The 26,478-nt window shown below is 38.5% G+C and overlaps 1 protein-coding gene across 2 annotated transcripts in view; it reads left to right on the forward strand.

Annotated features, from left to right (window-relative positions):
* The window catches only part of LOC127632382 (E3 ubiquitin-protein ligase TRIM62-like), a 92,310-nt gene extending 68,300 nt beyond the window's left edge, over window positions 1-24,010 (forward strand). The window contains exons 4-7 of one of the 2 annotated variants that reach the window (XM_052110941.1): window positions 10,959-11,215; window positions 11,341-11,385; window positions 11,908-12,023; window positions 21,308-24,010. In XM_052110941.1, the coding sequence (XP_051966901.1) occupies window positions 10,959-11,215; window positions 11,341-11,385; window positions 11,908-12,023; window positions 21,308-21,858 (969 nt within the window). In that variant the 3' untranslated portion in view covers window positions 21,859-24,010. The remainder of the gene's footprint in view (window positions 1-10,958; window positions 11,216-11,340; window positions 11,386-11,907; window positions 12,024-21,307) is intronic. The other variant, XM_052110942.1, reaches the window with a different exon arrangement.
* Window positions 24,011-26,478: the final 2,468 nt, after the last annotated feature.

Below are 26,478 nucleotides of genomic sequence, written 5' to 3' on the forward strand. Positions count from 1 at the left end.
ATTTGTTTTAAATTTGAATTGTTTTATTTAAAAGTAGACATTTTAAGCTTTCTTTAGACATATGTTTCATGTTTGTGTGAGAAGAATTCGCGGAGTTTAAGTTAATTTTAGTGACGTGTTTCTGAAATATGATCGTGAACACAGGGACTGCTGAAAGCTTACCCTTTTTATTTTATTTATTTAAAAAAAAACACAAGGTTTTGATGTTAATATGAGTGTACACATATAAAAGAAGACCCTCTATAGTTTATAATCATGTATTGATTGTATTTATATGACCATAAATGACGGAGTATTTTAAGTCTATGTTACTGCTATGTGAAAAAAAAACAGCAAAACGCGCCGGCGCGTTTGCCGACCCCAGAGGGTTAACTTGAAACCAAAATTTCCTTTTTAATATAAATGTCCCTGGTCTTATTGTACATGATTCACCAGTGATACAAATGTTTGTTTTTATAATCTTAGATTAAAATGCAGCCTTATAAGTTTTTCCACACCTGAAATGACTTTTCTTAATTAAGGCCACATGCACATGGAAAAAGTTGATACCTCAAATTGTGTGACTTGTTGAGGAAATATGTGTGATCAAACTTACGATTTTTGCCTGATGGACGATAAAACAGACTAAACAAATCCCATAGATTAACAGTAGAAACTTGAACCAGATGTAGAAACCAGAATCTCTTGCATAGAGATCAAATAACAAATAATTACGCAAAATAGAAAATGCTGTTGCATATTACATCAGATGCTGCGTTAATTGAAAATTCTGTAATTTAGCAAATTTGATCAACAGTTAAATATTAAGGTATCTCTGTAATTATGATTAAAAAAACAGACCTCAGAAACAGACATCAAAAAAAGTGTGTTAACCCTCTGGGGTCAACTGACGCGCCGGCGCGTCCTGCTGGATATTTTTGTCATTACAGCAGAAACAATTTAAAATACTCTGTCATTTTTGGGTATACAGATAAGTGTAAGACATCATTAGAGACTATAAAGGGTCTACTTTTATTTGTGTACACTCACAATAACAACAAAATCGTGTGCTTTTGTAAAATAAAGAAAATAAAAAGGGTGAGCTTTCAGCAGTCTCTGTGTTCACGAGCATATTTCAGAAACACGTCATAAAAATGAACTGAAACTCCGCGAATACTAATCACACAAACATGAAACATATGTCTAAAGAAAGCTTAAAATGTCTAATTTTAGATAAAACAATTCAAATTTAAAACAAATATTCTCCTACAATACAATCTGTTTGAAACAAAGCGATGTACAGCTTTACCGGTCCATCTCATTATCTGTAATGTGATCCCACCCACCAGCAGAGGCGCCATTCATACGCTAATGTGCTGTGACAATCAACGCAAATGTACACGCCCCCGACTCTGAGGTTGTAAACGCTTTTCATTCATTTTTCTGCGCATTTGCAACAATACACAGGCGAGAAAGCTACAGCATAGTATGGAAGATTTAAATTTTCCTCAGAAGAAGAGCGGGACTCCGATGAACGTTTGTATTTTTAATAGAGATTTGATCCAGCCAAGGATACAATTTCAGAAGAGTAAGTCAATTAGTTTTCATTAGCTGACATGCTACTTTATATAAACATGTTCATATTTTACTAGTGGGACTGTTTCCAGACTTACCAGCCAGGATTCAGAGTATTGACATTTGAAATATGTCCTAATAAGCAAGTTTTAGTTACATGTAAAGGTTGTTTCAGCTAAAGCAGGTATTTAAATTGTATGCTATATGATATAAATATGATATGTAATATGATATAAAATAATATGAATGTTTAGATTATATTTTATCTTGTTTTTAAAATGCCTCATTTTCATCAACAAAGCTTGTGCTTGCAAATATGTGTTCAGGTTAAATTAGTAAAATGCACTTTAAATATGCCCATATTAGAAAATCACCATCTTATAATGATTTCTGAAGGATCATGTGACACTGAAGACTGCAGTAATGATGCTGAAAATTCAGCTTTGATCACAAATTACATTTTACAATATATTTTAATAGAAAACTGTTCTTTTAAATTGTAAAAAGAGTTCAGAATATCAATGTTGTTTCTGTATTTTGAATCAAATAAATCCAGTCTTGGTGAGCAGAAGAGACTTCTTTTAAATGGTAGTGTAAGTCTAAAATTAAGTAAAGTCTTTATGTAAAGATGTAACTTTTATGTAACTACTTTTAATTTAAAACTTGATTTTGATCATTAAGTCTCCTCACATTCATTCTCTATCCCTCATTGAAAACTTCTCCAGGGCCCAAAATACCAGCAGACCCCAGAGGGTTAATGCTGGGTTTAAATGGGGCTATATAGGCTTGGGGGTTTGGTCTTATGAGTTGAGCCAGTAAACAACTAACTGTAACACCCTAGCAACCACATAGCAACACCCTGACAACCACCCACAACACCTTATCATCATAGTGGTAAGTTTTGCACAGACAAGAACCATTAATTATCCTTTTCTTCAGAGAATATGAAATGTAGTATTAACCATTAATATCACAGCCTAACATCCACAATCCAATAAAATCTTGATGGATAAAATCAAGCCCTGCATTATTTTCAGCTGCCCACTCGGCATTCATTACGGGTTAAATGTGTTGTGAAAACAATTTCATGTTGGCTTTTAAATAATGCCCCTCTTTCTTGTGATCAGCTTTAAACAATGATATGTAATAGTTATAGTTGTGTTTAGTGTGAATTGTTTTAGTCTGTTGGGACCACAAGACCAATTCTAGATTTGATGGGTTAACAGTGATTTATCAGGAATTCATCCAAACATGTAGCATCCTAAAGCAAATCACTCTGACTTAATATTAAAACCACGTCTGCGGTTCACCTCTTGTGGGACTATTAAAGCAGACCTGAAATCATGGCTTGTGGCAAACGAAATGCAGCTGACAAACAGCTCACCCTGCCCACCGTGGCCATTACAGATTCATGGCAGGTCTCTCACACTATCCCTTGCTCATTTTCTCTCGCTCTGTGTCTCTCTTGGTCTCTCTTCAGTTGACATTGAGTTTCCAACAAGCAAATTGGTTTATTGAGCAGCTCTTTAATCTTGACACCTTGTTTTAATCAGCAGAGAGAGACACCATAGTCAATACTGCAAATTTGTCCATCTCACTGCCTCTCTCCCCCTTGCGCATCAATCACTTCTTTGGGATTTTGGATTAGATTGCAGTAGAAGAGCTTCCTGACACAGTTGACTACAGATTTTTCATTTAGATTCCGTATCTTCAGCTCACAATTTATTCAGTACTGTTCACATTTCCACTGGTTAAGTGTGCATTTTTTTCCAATATCAAGATTTTAGGTTAAAATTAAATATGAATGTATAACTAAAAGTGTATACTTATAGGAATGGATACACAACTAATAGTCCTGATAGTCAACTAATATTAGTCGATGAGAAGAGTCTTGGTCGACCAAGTTTTGATTGGTCAGTTGGTCGAAAAAAGAAAAACTCAGGAAAAACGACGAACAATGGTATTAGCGTTGGTTGGACGCTAGGTGGTACTATGGGGTCATTTTCGGTAAACATGGTTAGGGTTAAGCCTACACAATAAAGCAAGACAGCTTGATTTCAAACTTTGAACTTTATTTTTTATTTATTTTGACAAAACTTTCAAATGAAACTGGAAAAAAATAAGTGCATTTAAAATGTGTTGTTCAACTTTTTGAAAGATGGTTTTACAACATTTGTGAACATCTCTCTGGCAAAGAAGCTTCATCTGTGCATTCTCTACCCGTCGGGTGTTTTGTTATCCAGTATTAGTGAATATTCTTGCTTTAGTGATTTTGCATTGAAAATTATCGATCCCCGAGATCATTGTCTGTTTGTTCAACCCGAATGTGATGTGCATTTCTCTCTATAAATTAACAAAATGTTCAGACAGTCTCTTGCTGGTTTTCCCAACAAATTCAGAATCATTGCCCTTTTGCCGGTGTCGCTGTGGCTCGCTTCGTGTGTGCACTTGTAAAATTTATATTTCAAAGGCTCATTATTACGGTTTAAGTATTTCTCTGTAATGTAGAACAGTGTTAGCAGTGTTGCTTATAACATTCTTTCTCAGCCCTGGAACTCAAACCATTTTCTGATGCTCCCAAAATATAAGCAATTAAATTAGTTGTGCAACGACTAGTCGACTAATGGCTTAAATTAAAGACTACTTGTTGACTAGGAAAATCTTTGGTTGGGTGCAGCCCTACAAATAGAGTTCACTTCCGTGATTATGCTTATGCCAGGCAGCGAATTTAAAATATGTGATTTATTATTTGATTCCAACTGAACAGGGTGCTTGAGATTCTGAATTTGGGGTTTTCATAAGCTGTAAGCCATAATCATCAAAATTATATCAAATAAAGGCTTGAAATATCTTACTTTGCTTGTAATGAGTCTATATAATATATTAGTTTCACCTTTTAAGTTGAATTACTGAAATTAATGAACTTTTGCACGATATTCTAATTTTTCGAGTTTCACCTGTATATGTAAGTAACATTTTAATTTTACATTTATTAATACATTGTCACAGTGCACAAAATGTTAGTAGTCAGTCATTTAATTTTGATTCTTTATACTAGCTTCAATACCACAACAAATAACACTAATTTGTTAACTATGTAAGAATTGTTTCAAGTTCTCAAGTAATTATTCAAGACTAGTGAACCATCAGTAAAAAAGTAAATGGCAATAAAAACCAATGAACCAATGAATAGAAATAGGTTTAAAAAACATTTCTTTATTTAACAGCAATTTCAAGTATTCAGGTAAACATTCAGAATGAAATGCGATATGAAAATACTAATTGTCTTGTCACTGTATGATTATAATACTTTTAAAGCTACTAAAGTTCTTTAGGCAAGAGCAGTGGGTGTTTTCTAGTTTACTTATGGTTGTTTGATTAATATGACGACACACTAGACAGCAGCAGGTCTATTAGCTAAAATTTACACTTACAAGTCCGGCAGTTCACTTTTTACATTCACTTTAGACATAACTCTCTGCCGCTGCGGAGTAGTGGTGCAGGAAACACTGATGCATTATAACATAAGCAACGTCCAATTTTAACACAATAGAATAAAATTAATCGTATAAGTGCTGTCATAGTGTAAACAGTCAAAAGGCTTTATGACATGATCATATTATAAGTGGACTTTGCCTGCTATAAGTAAAATTACAAAAGCAATATCTTCTTATAAACAGCCATAACATAAAATTTTACACTGCATGTCAGACTTATACATTGGAAGTTATTTATAAAATAAGTCTCCAAATAAGAGTCACAAACATTAAAGTTTATTGAATAGAGTCCAGTATAGAATCAGTTAGATTGGTCACATGTGTGATCAACATTACATTTACATTCATTCATTTGGCAGACACTTTTATCCAAAGTGACTTACAAAAGAGGAAAACATAATCAAATCAGTGGTACGAAAATTGCCATACTACAAAGTTTCACTAGCATCAGAATAGTATTCAAAACAGATTAAAGTGCAACAAGATTATTTTTTTGACTGGTTAAGTGCTCATGGAAAAGATGTGTTAAGTCGTTTTTTGAAGATAGAGAGTGAGTCAGCTTCACGGATTGAGTTGGGAAGGTCATTCTACCAACGTGGTATGATGAAACTGAAAGTCCGGGAAAGTGTTTTGGTGCCTCTACAGTATGTGTTAGTACAACAAGGCAACGTTCTTTAGCCGACCGCAGGCTTCTGGTGGGCATGTAGTTCTGCAGAAATTATTTAAGGTATGCTGGAGCAGACCCAGTGACTGTTCTGTATGCCAGCATCAGAGCCTTGAATTTGATACGTGCATCAACCGACAGCCAGTGGAGAAAGACAAAGAGTTGTGTAACATGCTCTCTTTGGTTCATTAAAGACCAGACGTGCTGCTGCATTCTGGATCATTTGCAGAGGTCTAATTGCACATGCAGGGAGGCCTGCAATGAGAGTGTTACAGTAGTCCAGTCTAGTAATGACAAGTGACTGAACAAGCAGTTGTGTGGCTTGTACAGAGAGGAAGGGTCTTAACTTCCTGATATTGTAGAGTGTAAATCTACATGATCTTTCAGTCTTTGAGATGTGCTCTGTGAAATTTAGCTTGTTATCAATGATTACCCCTAGATTTACTTTTTGTTTCTGATATGTTTTAACCCTGTAGCTTTGCAAGTGTTTTTCATAATATCTTAAAATGTACATTGAATTGGTGGAATTTTTTGCATGTGTAATAAATATTATTTCCAGCACTTAAAAATATCTTATGGATGTTTCTAAGAAGATATTGCTTTTGTCACTTTACAAAAAAAGTTATTTTTTAAGTAATTATTCAGGTAAACAGTCATTATAAAAAGTACTATGTATAAAGGAAACTAAGGGCATAGTAATAAAATAAAATAAAAAACAGTCAATTAAGAGCAGTAAGTGTAACATCGGCAGGTCTGTTATGGGCCGCTCATGTTGAACGTGTTTTTTTTTACTTGTTGAGTAGCCTATTTCATTGGGAAATATGTCTATTTATGGAAGTGAAATGGATTGTGAACGTATTTTCATGTTGACTTTAAAGCGTCTTTTGCTGTGTCAAAACATATTTTATTACAGAAAATTGCTTGTAGTTGTGCCTCAATTCATATGAGGTCATAAATGCTATCATTAATGTTTATACAAGAATCAGAATGATACTGTTTAAAGTAGTTTCAGTGAAGTATAAATTGTCATGCTGTTGCAGTGCATCGGTCTAATCATTCCCTGTGATTACATTGTCTGGAAGCAGACAATCTTTTCGGCTCATTGATCCTATGACCATTTCTATCTAGAGAGCTGATTATACTTTGAATACCTTTCAGTTCATTCCCTGGCTGCACCAGCCATCATTTTCATCCAGAGAAAATGTAGATGTCGACATTGAACAGCCAATCGTATCCTGTCTGGCTTTATTGATGCAGAGCTTTAAGATGCACTGATGCTTTACACTGACATTCAGAACCATCTAAGCAAAATGCCTCCTTCAGCCCAGAGTCTCCAGTACTAGAGATAAGAGGACAGATGGCTATTTCAGATCGCTGTCACAGCACAACCTCTCGAAGTAGATTTATGGAGTAAACTGAATTTAGCAATAAAGCAAGCCCACATTTAACTCCTAAATGGCAATAAAATGTGCTTACTTTTAACTCTATCACATGGCAAATTCCATGGTGCCGTATGTCTTTTATCTTGCAAAGTTACTTTTGTAGGAGTGACCTGAATGTAATAGAGATTGGGGTGGGCTCTTGTGACTTGGGTCAGTAAGAAACCACCCACAACACCCCTAGCATTGTGTTGGTGAGTTTTACACAAGTGGTATGTTGTTTGTCCTTATGTTTGCCTTGAATAAATGTGTTGCAGACTCACTTCTAGAATGCTCTAGATTTAGCTCACCAGTAGGCTTGCTGATAGACCCTCTCATCTAAAGTACTGCTGTTGAATCTAAATTGAATACCCCAAGGAGAGATGTGTCTGATTAGCAGATGTTGTAGGGGGGCTGTGACGCACTAAGCTCATTGGATGTGTTAACTGGCTTTGAATAGACCCCATCCTAGACAGCAAAGCCCATGGGGAGAGCACTTTCAAGAGACCAACATTACTTCAGAGACACTAAGTCCCAATCATCCATCAGACGGCAGCAGGTGGGCCGACTTAGCCCATGCAAATGACGCTAGTCCTGTTGGAGTCTGAAATGGGATAATAGGATTCCATCTTCCATTGGCAGAAAAATCACATTCCTTTTAAAAGATGGTATGCGCTGTGGAGGAAGTAAAATTAGCCCTTATTTTATTTGTAAGGAAGAGCCCTCTTGTGGTCAGTAAATGGCAGGGAAGTAAAATATGGCACAGCACATTGGAAAAATAATTTACTTAATCTGTAGTTTGGTCTTTATTTCCAGTAAAAATACAGTACTTAGACATCCTTAAAACTAGACTTGAAAACTAAGAACATTTTCTTATTCAGAACCGGTTCAATTTTAAGAAAAAAAAAGTGTTTACATTCACATCCACGAAAGCTTTTATTTTTTACGAGAACATTTAATGGAACCGTTTTTGAATGTGCTTTCTTACAGAGATGTGGATGCAATACAGTGATAAAATAATCAGATAGTGTTCCTGCGCTTCCATTTAGCAGCACTGCAACACCGCTGTTGAATATACAGTGCGAAACACAAAGCGCGACCAGTGCACTCCATTTCCCATACGAATGATTCTTATGAGCCAGTTCAATTGAAACTACACTGCAAAATATGCAGCAGTTCCTGAAAGAATGACTCTTAAGAGTCAGTTGTTTTGACTCTACAGCGTGAAATAAACAGCATGACCAGTGCAGTCCGATTTCCAAACCAATTATTCTTATGAGCCAGTTCTTTTGAATCTACACCACAAAAATCTACAGTGCTTCCAATCAAAGGACTCTTTTTTTAATAAATCATAAACCAACTGCAGTCTTTCATTTTTTCCATGTCTGACTCTAAATAAACCAATTATTGTTACTCTGTTGTGTGTATTTAAGGCCTGTGAGAATTAAATCAGACTGGTAATCACTGGATGGTTTTTGATATGACATTGTTTAGTTAAAGATACCTATTATGAATTTTATTGTAATTAGTTTTGTTTTATTTTATGAAAACAAATGAAAGAAGAAAATATCTTAATTTAAAAGTCAGTGTAAACATATTATTTGCAAGAATCTGTTATTTAAAAAAAATTAAATCATCTTGTCATTTGGTTACAGACTGCAAAGGGTAAATTCAATAAAAATTAAATTTTTTATTTCCAAATATTTTTCCTCAAAAGTAATAAAATAATCTCAAAAGAACTGTGAAGGAACCGGAATCAGAATTTTATGTGGGAATTGCTAAATTTTTTGATTCCCATCCCTATTTAAAAACATGCATGTTTTCAGAAAATATATCTATTGATTACTATTGGAAAATTTGTTTATCTCTTGTTTTAAGCATAAATCGAACAAAATTTTGTGAATGTTATGCTTCAAACAAGAAAAAACGATTTGCCAGTAGGGTAAGAAAAACTAACAAATCAAGATATACACCATTCTCTGAAAACAAGTCTTATTCTTTTGCACAATATTGCTTCTCAAGTAAAGGTGCTTTTTTTTTGAAGATGTTTGGATATTTTTACTGGAAAATAAAAAAATTTGATTAAGACTTTTTATAGTTTTATAGTCTCTTCTGAGCTTACCTTGTACGTATGGACTTGTGTCCTATTTTGATTTGATCTTTGATCTGGCAGCTGTAACTCACATGCATTACAATTTAATGGAGATGATCGGCTTCTTTAGAAGCATCTTATTTTATCTCTTTGACTTTACCTTCTTTCTGGTCATGGCACAGTTTTGTTAACTGGTTTCACAGTTCTTCTTTGCATTCCTTATCGACTTTTCTTCTTTTATCTTAGTACTCATCTGCCTGTCTGTATGTGTAATCATGTCCATCTCATGGAGGCTGTTCCACAATAACCCCAAAGCGATCAAATGCCATTTCTATTTCTTTTTTCTCCCTTTTCTCCCCAATTTGGAATGCCCAATTCCCATTGCGGTCTAGGTCCTTGTGGTGGCGTAGTGCCTCAATCTGGGTGGCGGAGGATAAATCTCAGTTGCCTCCGCGTCTGAGACAGTCAATCCATGCATCTTATCACGTGGCTTGTTGAGGTCATTACCACGGAGACCTAGCGTGTGTGGAGGCTTCACACTATTCTCTGCAACACACCACGTGCCCCACCGAGAGAGAGAACCACATTATATCAACCACAAGGAGGTTAACTCAACATGACTCTACCCACCCTAGCAACCGGGCCAATTATGTTGCTTAGGAAGCCTGACTAGAGTCAGTCTGCACACCCTGGATTTGAACTTGCGAATCCAGGTGTGGTAGTCAGCGTCTTTACTTGCTGAGTCCTCCCAAATACCATTTCTAATGACTATTAGACATTGTCCCTCTTAACACCCCTGCATCTCTAGTAGGGGTGGGGGAAAAATCAAGAATCACAATTCATTCTCAAATGATTCTGAATCGATTCTCAAAAAAATCTGAATTGAATCTCAGTTCAGTTTAAAACACGGCAGTACAGTGGCGCGCTCCAGAGACAGATATAGGAGTAAAGATGCATAGTAAGCGACTTGCACTACTGTTTGCAGACTAGATGTGTCAAACACATGACCATTTGTGCCCGACTGAAACTACGATCCGGAAATTCTTTCACAAACATACGCATATCAACGTGAGAGTTTATTCGTGATAACATGTCAACAAACAAATGAAAGACGAGCTTGTACCTAATATGCACAGAACGGTTGGAAAACAGCAGAAAATGAGACAGCAGGGATGTGGGTGATGTTCATTTAGTTTCTGATTTAAATAAATAAATAATCTGCATATACTGCTCACACATTATTCCATTTTGATCTAAAGGAATCACTTTTTTTTTTTTTAATCTTTGTAATATCACTGTTCAAAATCATTCAAAATAATCACACAAAAAAAATCCTGCAACCCTAGTAGTGACTATGATGTTCTGATATCCCTTTTATATAAAAGTCTCTATCATATCTATTCCATGATAATCAGTTTTTTTTCTAACCAGTCACAACTGCAGCAAGCATTGTTCAAAAAGTGCAAATATAAAATATTGTTCTGATTTTGTCTCGTTCATGCAGTGATTGACTTCTTAATTAGTTTTGTGCCCAGTGATGGAATAGGGTATTCATTTCCAGCCCTTTGTTTGCAGTTCTGAGCAATGGCATTTTTATTTTTATTTGTGGCTTAGCAAAAGTCTTGCTGACCAAACTTAGACTGTTCACCCAAATATAAAAAATATGTAATAATTTACTCACCCTGATGGTACTTTTAGAAAAGTCACTAAAGTTATTTTTCACTACTTTATAGTCATCAGCGAAGAGCCTTCGTGCCACAATCGGTGATGCGTTTGATCGACTGCATCGTTTCCTGCGGGAACGACAGAAAAGCATGTTGGAGGAACTGGAGGCTGACACAGCTCGCACACTCACCGATATCGAACATAAGATCCAGCGCTACAGCCAGCAGCTCCGTGATGTCAAGGAAGGAATCCAGATCCTTCAAGAACGTTTGAGTGAAACCAGCCATCATGAATTCTTGGAAGGAATAGCCCTCACTGTGGACAGGTACTGAGGAGCACATGTGGTTTGGAGAGGGACAGATATTGAGCGTATGTTGAGGGTATTTTGATGGTAGTTTAAGATTCTTTGGTCTAAAACGTTTTGTCTTCTTTCCTGTAACTGCTGGTCAGGGAGCAAGTGATTCGTGGAGGGTATTGCTGGTGGAAGATACCAAGGCAAGTCAGGTTATTTGACTTATCCAGCATTCTGTCAGTATTTGAACATTGCCTTTTGCCATATGTGACAGGCGCCCAGTCAGAGGAGGGATGACTGTTCAAGACTTTGGACCACACTAGGCTAAAGTTTGTTTGGGTAGAGAGATTAAAACAGCTTAATCTGGGTAAATATTTGAGTTTAGCTCACCAATCAGAGGAACTTCCCTACCCTTTTTAATTTGACAAGAGAGGAGTGAGTTAGCGGAGTAGAAGTCCATATGGAGATGGAATAGCATGATTAATGTTGGGGTTGCAGGAATGAAAGCAATCTGGAATGTTGCCCATATTGACCTCAGTTCCCCTTGTGAATTTGGGCTGTTTGACTTTGCAGGGGAGGCACAGCTATAGAAAACACAGTAAGATCCAAAATGAGTGTTTTGTAAAGAGGATCTGCTCTGAATAGAAAAGACTCAGCTGATTTGGGTTTGGTGGGTAGCCAATGTTGAATTTGAATAATGCAGTTGATTTCTTGTGTTTCCGCAGAATTAAAGGAAAGATCCACGAAACAAACCTTACCTATGAAGACTTCCCGACATCCAAATATATGGGGCCGCTGCAATATACCATTTGGAAATCTCTCTATCAGGATATCTCACCAGGTAATGGACCAAAATTACTGCCTGGAATTAAGCTGTAACAGAGAGCATGACAATATTGAGAAAACACATACTTTGTGTGTTTACTATGAAAATGCAGGTGAAATGTTAACATCATTAGCTTGCCTTTTTGAAAACTCTTGATATTTTATTTAGCAATTTCTGATTCTGAATAGTGCATTAGCTGTAGTATTAAAGTTACATTTTTTGTATTTTCTAAGGCAAGCTTTGCTATTACTGTAAATGAAATTACTGTGACATCACAGAGCAGTCAACCACATTTCTAAGTTCTTTTGAACAGCAACTTTCAGATTGATATTGCAACACTGTGATTTTAAATATGTCATCTAATAATGTTTATCAATATGTTGATAGAAGTTATTATAAAGGGAAATCTATTTAAGTTCTTTTTGACCTATTGACAAAACCAGTTTTAAATTTAGGAGGCTTGTATAAAAGGTCATGTAACATGCTGATGAATACACATCCTCACACATTTAACACCTAAAGCCTGAGAAATGTTGCATCTAAAAATTCAAATGTGCAATATTCGTCTTCAATAATTTGTCCACAAAAAGTACATAATCAAAAAATTCTGCTCTTTTTAATACTGCAATTTATTGGGACAGTATAGTTAAAAAGAAACTCTCCGTTAGAATCCTACCCTTGTCCATTTGTGAATATTCAGTGTAGCTGTGTACGAAGCACCACTCACACAGAGGTCACTGTCAAACCAAGCAACTTCCTATTGGTCAACATGGCGAATTTGCCTGTCAAAGTTCACCAAACTTCAACTCCACACAAATTCCGCTAGGTCCGTTGCGCAAAAATCATGATCACGCAAATTCCCATTGAGATGTATTTCATCTGCGCATTTTTGGCGTGCCAAGGTAAATGTGACCATGCCTTTACTCACTTTATTCAAAATAAATGCAAAGACAAATTTGAAAATATCCATTCATAAACTGCTATTACGTCAGAGCGGGATAATGTTGCGTCACCAGGTCAAGTTTTCCCAAACAACAACACTAGCTACCATCTACAGCAAGAAGTACTACTTCTCTCTATAACAACAAACAATTATCCGACATAAAAAGCTTTCAGGTAACACGGATGAAACTAGCACTCTACTTGTGATATGGTCTTTATGGAGATCCGAGATATATTAGAAATATCACAAAGGAAATAAATTGTCTACAAGAAGATACAGCACGAAATGGTGCATGGCGGCTTCAATTGGACAATTGACCAAAACATAAACAAATTGAAAAACACTTCAGTGAGTACAGGGACCATAAGAAGGACCTAACCAAAATCGACAGAGCAATGATGTTGTGGACTCTGATACCAACAAGCCTGCTATCTAACCGAGGTATTGAATAAAGTCAGTCATGCTCAAGATACAGTGAGGAAAATAAGTATTTGAACACCCTGCTATTTTGCAAGTTCTCCCACTTAGAAATCATGGAGGGGTCTGAAATTGTCATCGTAGGTGCATGTCCACTGTGAGAGACATAATCTAAAAAAAAAATCCAGAAATCACAATGTATGATTTTTTAACTATTTATTTGTATGATACAGCTGCAAATAAGTATTTGAACACCTGAGAAAATCAGTGTTAATATTTGGTACAGTAGCCTTTGTTTGCAATTACAGAGGTCAAACATTTGCACACACTGCAGGAGGGATTTTGGCCCACTCCTCCACACAGATCTTCTTTAGATCAGTCAGGTTTCTGGGCTGTCGCTGAGAAACACGGAGTTTGAGCTCCCTCCAAAGATTCTCTATTGAGTTTAGGTCTGGAGACTGGCTAGGCCACACCAGAACCTTGATATGCTTCTTACAGAGCCACTCCTTGGTTATCCTGGCTGTGTGCTTGGGTCATTGTCATGTTGGAAGACCCAGCCTCGACCCATCTTCAATGCTCTAACTGAGGGAAGGAGGTTGTTCCCCAAAATCTCGCAATACATGGCCCCGGTCATCCTCTCCTTAATGCAGTGCAGTCAGCCCTGTCCCATGTGCAGAAAAACACCCCCAAAGCATGATGCTACCACCCCCATGCTTCACAGTAGGGATGGTGTTCTTGCGATGGTATTCTTCTTCCTCCAAACACGGTTAGTGGAATTATGACCAAAAAGTTCTATTTTGGTCTCATCTGACCACATGACTTTCTCCCATGACTCCTCTGGATCATCCAAATGGTCATTGGCAAACTTAAGACGGGCCTTGACATGTGCTGGTTTAAGCAGGGGAACCTTCCGTGCCATGCATGATTTCAAACCATGACGTCTTAGTGTATTACCAACAGTAACCTTGGAAACGGTGGTCCCAGCTCTTTTCAGGTCATTGACCAGCTAGTCCCGTGTAGTTCTGGTTTCTCATCTTTCTTAGGATCATTGAGACCCCACGAGGTGAGATCTTGCATGGAGCCCCAGTCCGAGGGAGATTGACAGTCATGTTTAGCTTCTTCCATTTTCTAATGATTGCTCCAACAGTGGACCTTTTTTCACCAAGCTGCTTGGCAATTTCCCCGTAGCCCTTTCCAGCCTTGTGGAGGTGTACAATTTTGTCTCTAGTGTCTTTGGACAGCTCTTTGGTCTTGGCCATGTTAGTAGTTGGATTCTTACTGATTGTATGGGGTGGACAGGTGTCTTTATGCAGCTAACGACCTCAAACAGGTGGATCTAATTTAGGATAATAAATGGAGTGGAGGTGGACATTTTAAAGGCAGACTAACAGGTCTTTGAGGGTCAGAATTCTAGCTGATAGACAGGTGTTCAAATACTTATTTGCAGCTGTATCATACAAATAAATAGTTAAAAAATCATACATTGTGATTTCTGGATTTTTTTTTAGATTATGTCTCTCACAGTGGACATGCACCTACGATGACAATTTCAGACCCCTCCATGATTTCTAAGTGGGAGAACTTGCAAAATAGCAGGGTGTTCAAATACTTATTTTCCTCACTGTAAAATAATCGTCAGTGTCCTCTGCCACTGATCTCAGTAAGTTATAATATTTGCCAACTGTATTGGCTTTCCTAACACTCTCCTTGTGCATTGTTTTCCTAACACTTGTGCATTGTTTTGTTCAGTAAGGGGTCTACTGACTTAGTTAGGAGATTGCAGCTATCGCTTGGCATGAGAACATTGCCATTTCTGTGGAAAAGGGCTAACAGAGACTTGACCAGTAAGCAAGCAGCATGAACAAGTTAGCAACCACATAACAATGCACTAAAAAGCACTCAGAACACCTTTGCCACTGCATAGTAACTGCTTGTAACGCTTTAGTGTCATGGTGGCAAATTTGGCAGGAACAATCACAGCTCAGATTTTCTTGAGAAAATATGAAAATCTATTTGTTCAATGAATAATCTCTGAAAACATATTTGCTGTTATTGAAGTAATCAGTCTTTTCAAGGTTTGCATGTATAAGTGAGTCCAATTATAAATGATCTAATCAACACAAACACTTGCATGTTTGTAGCCCTGCGAATGAGATAATATGCATTTAATTGAGCCCTGTACAAGTCACCCATTTTGATCGCAGAGCAGCAAAAAGAAGAACTAGGAAAGGTCTCCTCCATCTGTATTCCCTCACAGTTACCACCTGAGGCAGAGCATTATTTAAAATAATAAGGCAGGGAATATCTCACGCTCTTAATCAATTCTCCAGTTTACCAGCATCTTTTACACCGCTTAGCATCCCTGACTGAGTGTAAAATTAATTAAATCCAGTTCAAATCCTTCCACACGGATATGCTCTTGGTACCTGTTGGCAGTTGGATTGATCCAAGATGGCGGCGCGGTAGCACGCAGCAGCCACTCCGGATCCAAAATGGTGCTATTTTTGTCACTTAGTCCGACTTTTACGGCACATGGACATCGGAGCAACTGGTGTTCGTGTCTACCATCGTCAGACACTGTTAAAATATAAGATTCATGCAACAACCAAGCTGCATGATGATCTGCAGGAGTTGCTACGCGGACTCGGCTTGCTGCGGAGACCAGGCCTCCAGTCCTCGGCGTCGCCTGATGCCAGTGTCCGGGGGAGGGGACGTCGTAAGCGGTGTGCGAGGAAGCAAAAGCGCGGCAAGAGGGCGGGGGTCCGTGCTAGGCTAAAAACAAACCTAAAAACAGATAAACTGGACTACATCCGACTCTGACTTTTGAGTGTACTGACTGGCACATGTTCAGGGATGCTGCAGCATATGGCACTCTACCTACTTGCAGCAAGTGCGTTGATGATGTCCCCTTCTCTAAGACCATCACCACACGTTCCAACCATAAGCCGTGGATGACTGCGGAGGTGCATGCGCTGCTGAGGACCTGAGACTCTGACTTCAGAGCAGGAGACAAGGCTGCCCTAAGAACAGCAAGGGCCAAACTGTCCCGGGCCATCAGAGAGGCAAAGCGCGCACACAGCCACAGAATCCGCAGGCACTTGAAGGACAGTGGCGACACTCGGCGCATGTGGCAGGGCATCCAGGCCATCACCAACTACAGGACAACATCAGTTGCCTGTGACAAAGATGCCTCCCTTCCCGATGTGCTGAACGACTTCTACACTAGGTTTGAAGCACAGAACGGCGTGGTGTCGAGGAAGACCACCCCTCCCAACGACCAGGTGCTCTGTCTTACCATGGCTGATGTGAGGAAAACTCTACATAGAGTCAACCCACGGAAGGCTGCTGGACCAGACAACATTCCTGGTAGAATGCTCAGAGGATGTGCAGACCAGCTGGCAGATGTTCTTACCGACATCTTCAACATCTCTCTGAGCAGCGCCGTCGTTCCAACGTGCTTCAAGGCCACCACCATTGTCCCCATACCAAGAAGTCTTCAGTATCCTGCCTCAATGACTACCGTCCCATCGCACTCACACCCATCTTCATGAAGTGCTTCGAGAGGCTCGTCATGAAGCACATTAACCCTCTGGGGTCTGTGGGTATTTTGGGCCCTGGAGAAGTTTTGACATGCCCTATTTATATTATACAGCATACAGTTGAAATACCTGCTTTAGCCTAAACAGCAATTAAATGTAACTAAAACTTGCTTATTAGGAGTCATATTTCATATGTCAATACTCTGAATCCTGTCTGGCAAGTCTGGAAACAGTCCCACAAGTAAAATATGTACATGTATATATAAAATAGCATGTCAGCTAATGAAAACTGTTGACTTACTCGTCTGAAATTGTATCCTCGGCTGGATCAAGTCTCTCTTCAAAATACAAACATTCATCAGAGTCCTGCTCTTCTTCTGAGGAATGTGTTAACTCTTCCTTAATATCCAGGAGATTCCTTGATTGTATATCGTTACAAACATGCAGAAAAGTTGAGTTATGTTGTGTTTACATTACATTACATTAAACCTCTGAACACAGTCGGGGGCATGAACATTTGCGTTGATCGTCTCAGCACATTAGCGTATGAATGGCGCACTCTGCTGGTGGGTGGGATCACATTACAGATAATGAGATGGACCAGTAAAAACTGTACAATGCTTTGTTTCAAACAGATTGCATTGTAGGAGAATATTTGTTTTAAATTTGAATTGTTTTATTTAAAAGTAGACATTTTAAGCTTTCTTTAGACATATGTTTCATGTTTGTGAGAAAAGTATTCGTGGAGTTTCAGTTCATTTTTGTGACATTTCTGAAATATGCTCTTGAACACAGAGACTGCTGAAAGCTCACCCTTTTTATTTTCTTTATTTTACAAAAGCACAGATTTTGTTGTTATTGTGAGTGTACACATATAAAAGTAGACCCTTTATAGTCTCTAATGATGTCTTACACTTATCTGTATACCCAAAAATGACAGAGTATTTTAAATTGTTTCTGCTGTAATGACGAAAATATCCAGCAGGACGCGCCGGCACGTCCTTCGATCCCAGAGGGTTAAGACCCAGCTGCCCCCCTCACTAGACCCAATGCAGTTTGCGTATCGTCCAAACTGTTCAACAGACAATGACATCGCCACCACCCTCCATTTGGCCCTCACCCACTTAGATAAAAAGGACTCATACATTTGAATGCTGTTCATAGACTTCAGCTCAGCATTCAACACAATAATTCCCCAGCACCTGATTGGAAAGCTAAACCTGCTGGGCCTGGACACCTCCCTCTGCAACTGGATCCTGGACTTCCTGACTGGGAGACCTCAGTCAGTCCGGATTGGGAACAGCATCTCCACCACCACCACACGTGCTCAGTCCACTGCTGTTCACTCTGCTGACTCACGACTGTGCAGCAATGCACAGCTCGAACCACATCATTAAGTTCGCAATTGACATGACCGTGGTGGGTCTCATCAGCAAGAATGACGAGTCAGCATACAGAGAGGAGGTGCAGCGGCTAATGGACTGGTGTAGACCCAACAACCTGTCTCTGAATGTGGACAAAACAAAAGAGATGGTTGTTGACTTTAGGAGAGCACAGCGTGACCGCTCTCCGCTGAACATCGACGGCTCCTCTGTGGAGATCGTCAAGAGCACCAAATTCTTTGGTGTTCACCTGGTCCCTCACCTGGTCCCTCAACACCAGCTGTATTACCAAGAAAGCCCAGCAGCATCTCTACTTTCTTTGAAGTCTGAGGAAAGCACATCTCCCACCCCCCGTCCTCACTACATTCTATAGAGGGACTATTGAGAGCATCCTGAGCAGCTGCATCACTGCCTGGTTTTGGACTTTTTGGACTGCAAAGCCCTGCAGAGGATAGTGAGGATAGCTGAGAAGATCATCGAGGTCTCTCTTCCCTCCATCAAAGTCATTTACAAAAAACACTGCATCCGCAAAGCAACCAGCATTGTGGATGACCCCACACACCCCTCACACAAACTCTTCACCCTCCTGCCGTCTGGCAAAAGGTACCGAAGCATTCGGGCCCTCACGGCCAGACTGTGTAACAGTTTCTTCCCCCAAGCCATCAGACTCCTCAATACTCAGAGTCTGGACTGACACACACACACACACACACACACACACACACAAACACACACACGTGTCCTGAGTTGCACTTTAATTACTGTCACTTCATACCTGGCTGCTACCTCAATAACTGCTATGTGCATAGAACACTCTCTCATAGTATGTTATGATTACATTTGGCATTTTTAGAAAAGAAACTCTCATCTTTTTGCACTACTGTATACTGGTCGGCGCTGCACTGTCTCTCACTGTGAACATTGTCCTGTTAATTTTTTATAATTTATTGTACTGTCCCGTACTTTTTGCACACGTTTGCACGTGCACTTTATATAGGTATGTTATTTAGTCTGTGGTTCTGTGTTTGTCCTATGTTGTTTTATGTTCCATGGTCCTGGAGGAACGTTGTCTCATTTCACTGTGTACTGTACTAATTGTATATGGTTGAACGACAACAAAAACCACTTGACTTGACCTGTGTTCTGTACTGAAATTTAGTTTTTAGAATGATTTGTTTTCAAAATCCATATTTTCTTCCTCAACTTAAACAGCATAATTTTTTACCTTCTGAATCCAAAGTGTATTACTGGTGCTTGTTTTTATGCATGTGATTCAGAGGGCAAGAGAGAGGCAGAGATGGATTGAAACTGAGGCGACCGAGGTTAAATTATTTATAGGTTACCTGAAGCTTCAACTGCCAATGTCAAAGAGTGGAAGTGGCGACATTGTATCTTCTGGACAGTGCTATGAGTCTGCTGTTTGTGGCAGATGTTTTAAATGGCAAAGTTCCCTTTTTCTATGGTCTCTGGCAGATATGCCTATCTAAGGCAGTGGGAAAACAAGCCAGCATTGTTTCACTCAGAATGCTCCCAAATAACTGAGAGAGTGAAATTAAGGCAAAGAGAACCTGATTTCATGCCAACCCTAACAATTTGCATTTAGAAACCTCCCTGGACTATGAAAGAATGCACAACATGTCTGATAAATTATTGCTTCAGATTAGAAGACCTTACAAGTTCCAATTCATCTCTGCTTCATCATCTCCCCATATTTAATCCACTTTCTTGTTCTTTATACAATTCATCATAGCTCGACTTCACAGAACTATATTTTGGAACGTTCCGTATCATAGTGTGTTGTTACTTTACTCATACTTCTTTGTTCACCTCTTCCAGACCAAGCTATTGGGATTATTTTGCTATATGGTCTGTGTCCATTGTTTTGTATGCCTGTACTAAGATGTGTCCAATGTATAATGACTCACACAGGAAACTTGTTCTCAATCCAGGGTTTGCCTCTGCTCTGGGTCCATTATTTTGGCACTCTTGTACACTTCTGGAACCACAGCAAGCTGGCACCATAACTGGGTACTGCAGACTGTGTGCTTTAGGCATTGCTGGCCAAGCAGCGGTTGATGGATGGAGTTTTATTTATCCTTCTTTGGTAAAGAATGCAATGCTGACCAGCAGCAGCACCAGAACTGTGACAACTTTTGCTTAGCTTTTTAATTCTTCCTGGATATTTAAAAAAATGTTGGTGCAAGATTGGATTTAGATGAGTAGCGAAGATAAATCTAGCCATTTATCTTCATATGGCTACATTCCCTGCCTTTTTTAAATTGTTAACACTTTTTACACTTTTAATTTTACTAAATTAACATTTAATTTGAAATGATTCTGAAACAAATGTTGCAAAGTGAAAACTGTAATATGTTCAATAAAATGGTAAATACTTTACAGTCATATATTTATAGAAAATGAACACCTTCAACAGTGTTGTTATAATCAGGTGTTTAGGGCAGAAACATTCTTTATGCAAGTATGCATACACAGGTACGAGCACATGACCAATGGGTGGTCCGGTTGAATGGGTTTAATGTCCATTCTTGCCATACTCTGTGGGGGTAGCAAACCTCAGTACTCAAGGGGGTGATAGTTACCTTCATAAGTCTGTGCCATTTAAACTGGATGTGTTATACAAGTTGCTTACAAAAATATCGATTTCAGCTTACTTGCTCAGAAGTATTCTCTTCAAACTGTTGCTCTGCCAATGACAGTAGTAGGCTTGAAAGAGAAAACTCACCATAGAAGCAAACAGTCCACACTTATGTCTTCTATTGCACCCCTTGCAGCAATGTTGAGACTGCAACGCACCCTTGCGTTGTGTTATGAATTGTGGTCTTACCCAATTTTTTTTTACATAATGGCAAACAAAATCAAGCTTCTGTAGCTAGAACCATCTGTGTTCATGTATTTGCCTATAGTTTGTTTCAGCCTTTTTCAATTTGTCAAAATGGCTTTTTTTTTTTTTTTGGGTGAAAGCACTAATTTTCATTTCCACTGTCTTTACCTTCACAGTGCCTGCTGCTTTAACCATGGACCACATCACTGCTCATCAACGGCTGATATTGTCGGACGACTGCACTATAGTTGCGTATGGTAACCTGCATCCACAGCCACTTCAAGATTCCCCACGCCGGTTTGATGTGGAAGTATCCGTGCTAGGAGCTGAAGGTTTCTCCAGTGGTGTCCACTACTGGGAGGTAATGGTATCTGAGAAAACCCAGTGGATGATCGGTGTAGCCAATGAGACGGTCAACCGCAAGGGTAGTATTCAAATCCAACCAAGTCGAGGCTTTTACTGCATCGTTATGCATGACGGGAGTCAGTACAGCGCATGCACCGAGCCCTGGACGCGCCTCAACGTAAAGAGCAAGCTTGAGAAGGTGGGCGTCTACTTGGATTACCTTAAAGGTTTGCTGGTTTTCTACAATGCCGATGACATGTCCTGGCTCTACACATACCGAGAGAAGTTCCCCGCTAAACTTTTTCCATACTTCAGCCCTGGTCAAAGTCATGCAAATGGAAAGAACGTGCAGCCCTTGCGAATTAACACTGTACGTTTATAGGAACTGAGTCAACAGACAGAAATTGAAAAAACTAGTATGTGCGATAAAGTTTATTTCTTTCAGTTTGCCGCAAGGCACTCGAGGGGTAGCCTACATGGTACTGAATAAAGTGACTGTTTGATGGATGTAACGCAAGGCTCTTTGAGTGCCTGGAGTTGGAACTTGAAGAGTACATAATATTGAGAGCCTTGCACTTTTCTGAGTGGCGCCAATGGGCGATTTGTACATTAAGTGTTGCCAGTCATTTGTAATCTTGCCATGGCCTTCTTGCTTGCCCAAGATTTCCCCAGCTGCTTGCACACAATACACTGTCTTAGATCCCCTCAGCCCCTACAGGGTTCAAATGCTCTCTCTTTTATAGCTTTTGTCTGGAAAAAAGCTTATCTGTTGTACTGACAGAAATATTAAATGTGTTGCCTGCTTTGTTTTGTACAATCAACTTTTTGCGCATTTGTGAAATGTGTCTGGCGTTGTGCCGCTATCCTATCTAATATTTTGACACATGGTTAAATCTTGTGCACTGACAGAGACCAGTGAGCTAGTGCAGTACAAACTTTATTGCTTTTCCCCCATTAGGTGCACAAATGGTGATTTCGGAAAATTGCATTCTTCAAGTCATGCTTTTCCACGACGTTGACAGTGATTTGATTTTGCAGTCCTGTTTTGGCTATGGTTTTTCCTGTGCTGTTTTGTCTTGTGCACAGTTGAGCACTCAGCCTTTCAAAGTATACACTTTTGACTGCAAGCCCAAATGGACTTGCTCTATGCATACTCTTTATTACTGGCTGTGGTGGGCGCAAGTACAGATGAGGTGAACAAATTGTCTATTTCTAGTAAAACTAGGCAGCAATTGCACTGTTCGTGAGGCATAGTTCACCTGGAAAACCTTTGTTCTTTGGTCTGCGTGAATGATTGTGTTCGCTATTAGATCTATCCATTTTGATGACTCCCTCCCTGGCTCTGTTTTACCCCTTCTAGTTGAGATTCATGGCAGTGCTAGAGGGGCTTGAATGCTACTATTGTGTCTGCTGCTATAATGAAATAGCGGTCATGACTTTGCGCATTTGTACATATCGTAGGTGATGGCTACACCTTTCCTATACTGGTGATAAGTGCATCCCTGCACCCTTCTTGTTTCATTAGTATGGTATTCCTTTTATTTTTTCATCTTTTGCTTACTTTCTAAAACATTCCAGGTCTTCTGCTGTCCTGAAGTGTTAAAGAGTACACTGGTTTGTGCACTCCACCATCTGTCAACTTTTACACATCTAATCAGGTCATAATGGTGCAAGTAGGCTGCAAGACTTTTCCATTTAAAGAGATTAAATCCATGCCTCTTGTGTTGAAAATAGCAGTGGTTTTCATTTCCTGTGTAAATATATATCTGTTGAAATTTCAGGGAGAAGGCTGAAGAGCCTTTTTAAGAAATATAGCATTTTTAGTGCAAATATAGTTTTAAATGTAAACACTACACTCTTTGAGAACTTTGTCAGAATACACACATAAATGTTCTGCGATTGCCCTGAATTGATGTTGCCACTTTTGCAAAATCAACATTTGGTGCACTAATTTTAACAAGGCTTGGTTGTGTGACCTGGCCTGACTGTTGTAACACCCTAAAGAGCTATCACAAACCCCCAGAGTTGTAATTCCCAGTAATTATAACTTTTTTTTTCCAACGTCATTGCTGCCGCAATCAAATTGGTGGGAAAATTCCACTGATCTCATTGGAAATTATGGACTTTGAATCTATTCCATATTTTATTGTACTAGAAGTTCTCCACTCCTGTTTATGATGTAACTGTTCTATAATTATTTGTGTTAAAAGGTAAAGATGCAACTGGTGTTGTTAGATGTGTTGGTCAGGACACTTATGACATAGACCTCAATGAGGTTGGCATTACACAAGGTTGCTGCTTGTTATGTGAGGCGGTCAGATGATTATTATTATTGTTAGGTGGTGGTGATGGGTTTTTTAAGATATATAGTTATACGTATAGATTTCTGAGGATTATGTTGTTGTTGGTGATGATGATTTGTGTCTTTGAATGAAAGCTGTTTTGCACCCATCATTATCTAAATGCACTCTAGTGAGCTCATGCTGCTAGAGGTTCATGGAAAAAAATGTAATGTCCAATTAAAAAAATGGAAAAACCAAAACATTTCTGACTCTTCATTATGTTTCACTAGGTAATTGTTTATAGTCCAGTGCAGGGTCCAAAATGATTGCTTGCCAAGCGGCATTTGGCTCTGGCATGTGAATAAAACAGTTTCCAGTTGTAGTTTTTGTAGTTTTATGCATTAATTTCTTCGTATTGTGCACAATACATCGGTTCACTTAATTTCAAATAAAATGTCTTTGTAATCTTTAATCCAAATGTAATAACTTGCTGCTCCTCTGAAACAACTTAACTTTTCGGTTGATGTCACCAGCCATCTTATTTTTCAAGAGCCACACCTAAAGAAAAAAAGAGACTGTTGCATGTATTTAAATACTTTTACCTAAGTACAAATTTTACTTTCAGCGGTGTAACTATTAGGAAGATCAGCTAAATCAGCTAACTAGTTCCATTGCCAATAGATAATGTAAATGTAATATTTATTTATGTATTTTATTTGCATTGGTACAGTGTGAAGGTTTGTCAACTAATTTGCCTGATAAGTTTTTGCAGCTTATACTTACCCTACGTTTATTCTGAAAACACTTTTAAAAAGTCAACATATTTTTCATGTGAAATTCTCAAACATTTATCTCTTCACCATCTTTAGCAATTTCCAACAGGTGAGACCATGCATTTCTCCAATATCTCTTTCCAAACAACATCTAAAGATGACTCATCAGAAGACAAAGCTTGCCTTTGACTTGGGACATTGTTTATAGATCTTATATTTCGAGAGTATTTTGTGTTATTAAATGAAAGCTAGTATTACGCTGTTGCCTGCATTGTTGTTGCATTCCAAGTGAAAGTGTTGACAGCCGACATTCTTATTGGAAGTATCATGAAAATGTGCAGGCAGGTGAATTGTCCCTCAGGACAAGTGTCCTGTCAAACTTGAATCTTTGGTTTTTGGATATCTGTACAAGAAATGGTTCTGTCATACCCCTGTCTTCAACACCAGGCAAAGCTGTATGAGTGCGTGGTATGGAGTTTCAGGTGGAAAACAAGATTTTTGTAGATGGAATGAGACAAAGACGGAAAGATTGCTGTCTAACATTCACTTACTGCCATTGAAATGTTTCCTTTCTCACAGACATGAAGACTGAAGTCGTTCTGTTGAAATGTCCCAAAAACAAATGAGCAGCCTACATAGACTGCATTTCTGGGCTTCTTGGCATGCTCTGGTTGAACCTAGACAGCATTTTTGGGCTTAGGGAATGTTCACACAAAACATGTTCTTGCATTTAAAATAAATAGATGGATTTCAATGGAACTGAACAAAACAAGGTCTCAAGACATGTTTTATAATGTTGTACTACTTTTAATTTGACACATTGTCATGCAAATATGGTGCCCATAGATCGAGATGAAATGCATCGACCCAGAGACCTTCTGCTGCAAGAATGTGTCCTGTGTAAATTCAGTGAATGTTAAAATGCTGTATCGGTTGGCAGCTTACTAGGTTCTGAGAAACTTCAATTGATGTATCTGATTTTCTTCATGTTAATAAATTCTTAGGGGGCATTAAGAAAGCAAGAATATTCAGTTTTCCTGACCAACCACTGGGGGCGCCATAATTATTCTGATTGCAGCTGTACAGATTTCTGGTTCCACTACCGATACGAGAGATCCAGATGGTAAACAAAATTGTTTTAAAGTGTTAGTAGCTTACTAACCTTTGGCCATCACTTAATGTAATATACTCCTTCAACTTAGATGGTTGAGGCACTACTTTTTTTAAATTTTTACTAATTTAATATACTAGCCATCACATTATCCTCTAAAAACATAAACCGATGCGAGTGAAAACACTGAAAAATGGAAAACGAAAACAGGCTTCCATAATAAGTTGTGTAGCTCTGTTGTATTTAGGAAAAAGTTGAATAACCAAACACAGGTGTCTCGAGGTGCGTTTTTAAAAGTTCTCTTCTCAAGAAAAAAAAACACGTGAAGTAAGGGGTATGTAAGGATTTTATTTTGGATTGATTCTTATTTCACAATGCATTGAACTGTCATCAAACGATTGATGATCACATGTTTGTGACTATTTTTTATATTATTTTTTGTATTATGAAGTACCTTATTTTGTTGTGGATGTCCCCATGTGGATACTAGATTTGCACTTTTCAGAGAGCTCAATTCAATTGTCAAATTATATTTTTGTTGGCATAAATGAGATATAAAAAATTGAACCAATTATGAAAAATAGGCACATAATATCGTTCCATATTGATCACAGGCCGCTTAATCAAATCTATTTCAAAATGCATTGTGGCAGACGTTGAGGTATTGCAAACATCGGCTCACTAATAGATCAATATAAGATAGTATAATGATGGAACTTGCAATTTACACCACTAATGTTTAAATAGAAAACCCATTGAAAAAGAGTGCTTACGGAACCAAAATTGCATTCGGTGTAAACTGCGCATTAGAGTGGTGTGTGTCAGTAAAACTATAC

The sequence above is a fragment of the Xyrauchen texanus genome, chromosome 39 (assembly GCF_025860055.1).
Source record: "Xyrauchen texanus isolate HMW12.3.18 chromosome 39, RBS_HiC_50CHRs, whole genome shotgun sequence".
Lineage (NCBI taxonomy): Eukaryota > Metazoa > Chordata > Actinopteri > Cypriniformes > Catostomidae > Xyrauchen > Xyrauchen texanus.